The sequence below is a fragment of the Borostomias antarcticus genome (assembly GCF_949987555.1).
Source record: "Borostomias antarcticus genome assembly, chromosome: 29".
NCBI lineage: Eukaryota > Metazoa > Chordata > Actinopteri > Stomiiformes > Stomiidae > Borostomias > Borostomias antarcticus.
In genome coordinates, this window is record NC_140262.1 from 1,189,468 (window position 1) to 1,195,467 (window position 6,000).

At 46.0% G+C, this 6,000-nt stretch overlaps 1 protein-coding gene across 2 annotated transcripts in view; it reads left to right on the forward strand.

The window, feature by feature from the left end:
* The window catches only part of dnmbp (dynamin binding protein), a gene marked incomplete at its 5' end in the record, with an annotated part of 40,870 nt that extends 38,281 nt beyond the window's left edge, over positions 1-2,589 (forward strand). For both annotated transcript variants that reach the window (XM_084459750.1, XM_084459751.1), the window contains 2 exons: positions 418-1,109; positions 1,277-2,589. In XM_084459750.1, the coding sequence (XP_084315876.1) occupies positions 418-1,109; positions 1,277-1,462 (878 nt within the window). In that variant the 3' untranslated portion in view covers positions 1,463-2,589. The remainder of the gene's footprint in view (positions 1-417; positions 1,110-1,276) is intronic.
* Positions 2,590-6,000: the final 3,411 nt, after the last annotated feature.

The window sequence follows — 6,000 nt, forward strand, 5'->3', positions numbered from 1 at the left end:
CAGCTAGCTAGCTAAATGCGCCGCTCTGGGTCCGTTTGACCCGAGGTGTCGATGGAGCAAAAAACCTTTACTAAATGATCGAAAATCGAAAGAAATATTTAAGCTTTAGTATAAAAATTAGTCTTTGTGCTAAGTGGTGGAGTCCTGGAGCTTGCTCGATCGCCTTGTTGAGAGGGGTCAGGGAAGAATTTTTACAGCTCACTTATCTGGCCCCCGGGTGATTACTGTTTTTTTGCTTCCCTCTGGAATATGTAGAGAGTGGGTCGTATGCCCACCTCCCTTGTTCTCTGTAAAGCGCATTGTGTTGCCTCTGGGTATGAAATGCGCTATACAAATAAAGCTTTGATTGATTGATTGATTGGTGCTATGCTCTGTGATTGCTGAGCTGCTCTAATTGTTTGTTTGTTTCTCCTGCAGTGACCAAGGGCTTTGTGTACAGTTCCTTTCTGAAACCTTACAACCCACGCAGGAGCCATTCGGATGTCTCCATTGAGAGTCAGTCCTCCAATGAGTCAGGCTACGGTGGCTCCTCCCCCGTCTTCTCCCGCCAGAACAGCAACAGCACCCTGACCTTCAACCAGGAGACCGCCACGGTCAGCTTCTCCACAGCCCCGCCCCCGAGCAGCTCCTCGCCACGCCCCACGCAGGACGCCGATCTCCCCCGCAAAACCCACCACAGAGACGCTCCGTCGCCCAACCGTAACTCTTCCAATCACAGCTATCCGGTAGACTCCTCCGCTAGGAACCTATCAAATCACAGGGAATACTCAGACCCGGCATACCGACACTCACCCAATCACAGGGACGGTACAGACTCTGCCTATAGGCATTCGGCCAATCACAGGGACTCGTCTGACTCGAGTCACGCGACCTCAACCAATCACAGGGAGCTGTCTGACTCCTCGGAGACGGACTCTTGTTCCTCGCTCAGAAACAATCGATTGGGCGTTTCACAGAGGCACGGCCAATCGAACACGGCCTACAGTTCCTATCAGCGGCGGAATGGAGACTGTGCTGGCCAGAGGAAGTCTCCCTACTCTCGGGATGAGTATATCGAGCCGGAGCCCGAACCAGAGCCTGAGCCAGAGTCAGAACTGGATGGCCATCAGGTACGTACAGTCAGACAACTCTAGGTGCTTCATTATGTTGAATTATAAATCTGCTATGGTTTTTATTACCTTTTATTACCTCACACCTAAGAGTCAGTGTTGATTGCAAAATGTTCCAATATTGACACTAATTATACAAAATGTTTTTTTGGGGGGGTTTCTTTCAGATTTACTACGCCATTTACTCCTTCAGCGCCCGCTGCGCCAACGAGCTGAGCATCTCGGCCAATCAGCGCGTCCGTATCCTGGAGTTCCAGGACATGAACGGCAACAACGAATGGTGGCTGGGCGAGGCGGGCGGACGGAGGGGATACGTTCCCTCGAACTACATCCGCAAGTCCGAGTACACCTGAGTGGCCCTCGATCCCGGACACTCAGGGAGGGCTGAATGTAAACTGTAACCCCTCAGACAGAGCCCGCCCCAACGGAGGGCTCAAACCGTGAGAGAATCCGCTCTCCAGACTAAACAACCACTCTCCAGAAGAAACAAAAACAAGCTAACAACTGTCCACCTGGTGCCTTAATACAAAGGGGGGGGGGGGGGGGGGGTTGTTGTGGAGTTTGCTGGTGAGGAGAAGGAACTTCTTTTTGGGACTTTATTTGTGCTGCTGATTCACTACTCTAAAAGTTGTTGGACTATATTTATAGACCTTTTTTTCCTTAGTTTTCTTCTTCATGGGAGTTTTATCTTCCTGCTTCCTCCTTGTATGCTGTGACACTACTGTGTGTTGCCCGGGCTCATAACGAATGTGACAGTTGGTTGTATGTCTCGAGGATTGTCTCTAAAGGAGAGGGTGTTTGGTTGGGAAGGCAAGTTTGGTTCAGCGTTTAGAACTTTATTGAAGCATGTACACATACAAATCAAACTTCCAATATAATATTGAGACTGTGCATGCGGTTTACAACACTACTGTTCAAAAAGAACGAGAAGGAGATGAGGCGATTGAGGAGTGAACAGTAATTACTGTACATAAGTAAGCTAAGGCAGAAGGGTACAAGTGTGAGGTGACCGTCCTATGCAAGTTGAGTGTGGAGCGTGACAGCTACTGTATTATGGGCTTTAGAGGTTTTTCCTGAGGTATCATATAGTCTTAGCCCCCATCGCTGCACCATGTTCAATGGCAAACCACCAGTGTATGGGAGAGTACAAGTATATATACAGTATAACCAAATGGGGGCATGTCAAAAATTGAGTGTAGGCTACAATGAATTGCTCTCCAAAGGAGATATTGCATTCTTGGTAAAGTGAGCACAAATTTGCCGAAACAGAGCAGGTGTATTAACTCCAAAGCCCGGAGAAAATGGTATTAACCGTGTCTTCAATGGATTGACAAATCAATGGAATAGGCATAGGTTGCTACAGCATTCGCCAGAATGTCTGTATCTCTTTCCAGTTGGCTTGGACAGTGTAGTGATGAAAGTTGAGGAGGACCTATGGCGAGAGCAGGGGGTTAACCAATAAGGTCAGAGAGGACCCTATGGTCACTGGTATCTCTACTTCTGATTGGTTTCTCAACTAATATACATATATAATGCTGTATATTGAGAATGTATTACTGCACTCCATTGTCAAGTGATCACTGTTTTCATTTGAATAAAAAAAATCAGCTCAGCTGAAAACTCTAGTTGAGTTAAAGATTGTTTTCTTTCTTTTTTTCTGTTCCTATACCTGTAGGTTTTTATGAAGAACTTAACTTCCACACAGATTAATCCATAAAATAAGGTTTTTGGTGGCGTATTTGCGTTTGTTTATTGGTTTGTTTGTTTGTTAGCAGGATTCAGCAAAAACTATTAGACCGATTTTCATGAAACGCCCAAACGCCTGGACATTCACCTCCATTCATTTCTAGACCAGGTTGCGCTAAAACTACCAGATTGATTTTCATGAAACTCAGTGGAGGGGTGTCCTCAGGGCTGCAGACTTGTCACCTTTAGGTGAAAATAGCCGTTTTTAATCCAAAATAGGTCATTTGTTTGATCTGTGATGGGTTTGCACCTCTGGTACTGTAGCTGTAGCATGGTTCTGGTACTGTAGCTGTAGCATGGGTCAACTAACAACCCATTCAATTCTAGAGTAGATTCATATCACAGAGCAGGTCCACGGGTTGCCCAAACGCGGCCGGGCTGGCCATTCACCTCCATTCATTTTGATGGAAACAGAGTCCTAGTATGTTGTCAAGCCAACTCGGAGGCCGAGTTGTGGGGTTCATGGCGTGGATAGTGGCGTGGTGGCGACACTCCGCCCCCTCAGGTCAGAGCCAGTCGGGGACAGTGTACCCCTCTCTGGGCTACCCACCTGCACCCACCGGTGAAGACCGTGTGTCTCTAGCCCACTCAGGGGCCGAGTTGTGGGGTTTGTGGCGTGGATACCTGACATCTGACAACTTATACCTGACATCTGATAACTGATACCTGACAACTGATATCTACTGCAACATCTGATACCTGACGTCTGACTTGTGACATCTGACACATCTAGGTGACATCTGACAATATCTAGGTGACATCTGACAATATCTAGGTGATATCCGACATCTGAATCCTGAGGATGTTCTAAAATGGCCACCATAGTTGAGAAAAAGGTCTGAAAGCAGTTGGTAGCCTACTGCTACTTCATACTCACTGATGTTGCAGACACGGCGAGACCTTTACAAGGGGAGGTTTGAGCAGCGCTTCAGGAGAGACCTAAGCAGAGAGGTTTGGGCACTGGGCAGAAAGACAATTTTCACATGAATATATGGGCATAGTATGAAAGCTGCTAACCCCACACACTCATGTTGGAAATGTAACTTAGACTAAACTAGCCCAGACCCAACACTGACCCTAATACTGATCCTACCCCTGACCCTACACTGACCCCAAAACTGATCTTGATACTGATCCTAACACTGACCCAAAGCCCCGGTTTGCTGAGCATCTATCAACTTTATCTCTAGGACATTTTAGGGCAGTGTAAGAAGTGTAACCACATGAAATCCCCCATCATGTTGATTAGCTGACTTCTGTGTAGTTTCTGGAGCTGTTATCAGTGCTCTACATAACAGGAAGTGGTTCAATATTCCGATATCAGCAAGTAGTGTAGGATGCAACCACACTTGGCTAAATATCTGAAATATGTTTTCATCATGTTCGAGTCCTGTTGGACACAGTATAAAACACATTATGTATGTTTATCCAATATTACCTCTATTGTAAGCTTTCAAGCATGTGCCTGAGAGACTCACAAACACATCCAGACATACACACACAGCTAGCACATTGGTTTGATAGCAGCATAGTTGGGATGGACTGTAGCTAGCACATTGGTTTGATAGTAGCATAGTTGGGATGGACAGTAGCTAGCACATTGGTTTGATGGATGGACAGTAGCTAGCACATTGGTTTGATAGTAGCATAGTTGGGATGGACAGTAGCTAGCACATTGGTTTGATGGATGGACAGTAGCTAGCGCATCGGTTTGATAGTAGCATAGTTGGGATGGACAGTAGCTAGCGCATTGGTTTGATAGTAGCATAGTTGGGATGGACAGTAGCTAGCGCATTGGTTTGATAGTAGCATAGTTGGGATGGACAGTAGCTAGCGCATTGGTTTGATAGTAGCATAGTTGGGATGGACAGTAGCTAGCGCATTGGTTTGATAGTAGCATAGTTGGGATGGACAGTAGCTAGCGCATTGGTTTGATAGTAGCAAAGTTGGGATGGACAGTAGCTAGCGCATTGGTTTGATAGTAGCATAGTTGGGATGGACAGTAGCTAGCGCATTGGTTTGATAGTAGCATAGTTGGGATTGACAGTAGCTAGCACATTGGTTTGATAGTAGCATAGTTGGGATGGACAGTAGCTAGCGCATTGGTTTGATAGTAGCATAGTTGGGATGGGCAGTAGCTAGCGCATTGGTTTGATAGTAGCATAGTTGGGATGGACAGTAGCTAGCGCATTGGTTTGATAGTAGCATAGTTGGGATGGACAGTAGCTAGCGCATTGGTTTGATAGTAGCATAGTTGGGATGGACAGTAGCTAGCGCATTGGTATGATAGTAGCATAGTTGGGATGGACAGTAGCTAGCGCATTGGTTTGATAGTAGCATAGTTGGGATGGAAAGTAGCTAGCACATTGGTTTGATAGTAGCATAGTTGGGATGGACAGTAGCTAGCGGATTGGTTTGATAGTAGCATAGTTGGGATGGACTGTAGCTAGCACATTGGTTTGATAGTAGCATAGTTGGGATGGACAGTAGCTATTACATTGGTTTGATAGCATAGTTGGGATGGACAGTAGCTAGCACATTGGTTTGATTGCAGCATAGTTGGGATGGACAGTAGCTAGCACATTGGTTTGATAGTAGCATAGTTGGGATGGACAGTAGCTAGCACATTGGTTTGATAGTAGCATAGTTGGGATGGACAGTAGCTAGCACATTGGTTTGATGGATGGACAGTAGCTAGCACATTGGTTTGATAGCAGCATAGTTGGGATGGACAGTAGCTAGCACATTGGTTTGATAGCAGCATAGTTGGGATGGACAGTAGCTAGCGCATTGGTTTGATAGTAGCATAGTTGGGATGGACAGTAGCTAGCGCATTGGTTTGATAGTAGCATAGTTGGGATGGACAGTAGCTATTACATTGGTTTGATAGCATAGTTGGGATGGACAGTAGCTAGCACATTGGTTTGATTGCAGCATAGTTGGGATGGACAGTAGCTAGCACATTGGTTTGATAGTAGCATAGTTGGGATGGACAGTAGCTAGCACATTGGTTTGATAGTAGCATAGTTGGGATGGACAGTAGCTAGCACATTGGTTTGATGGATGGACAGTAGCTAGCACATTGGTTTGATAGCAGCATAGTTGGGATGGACAGTAGCTAGCACATTGGTTTGATAGCAGCATA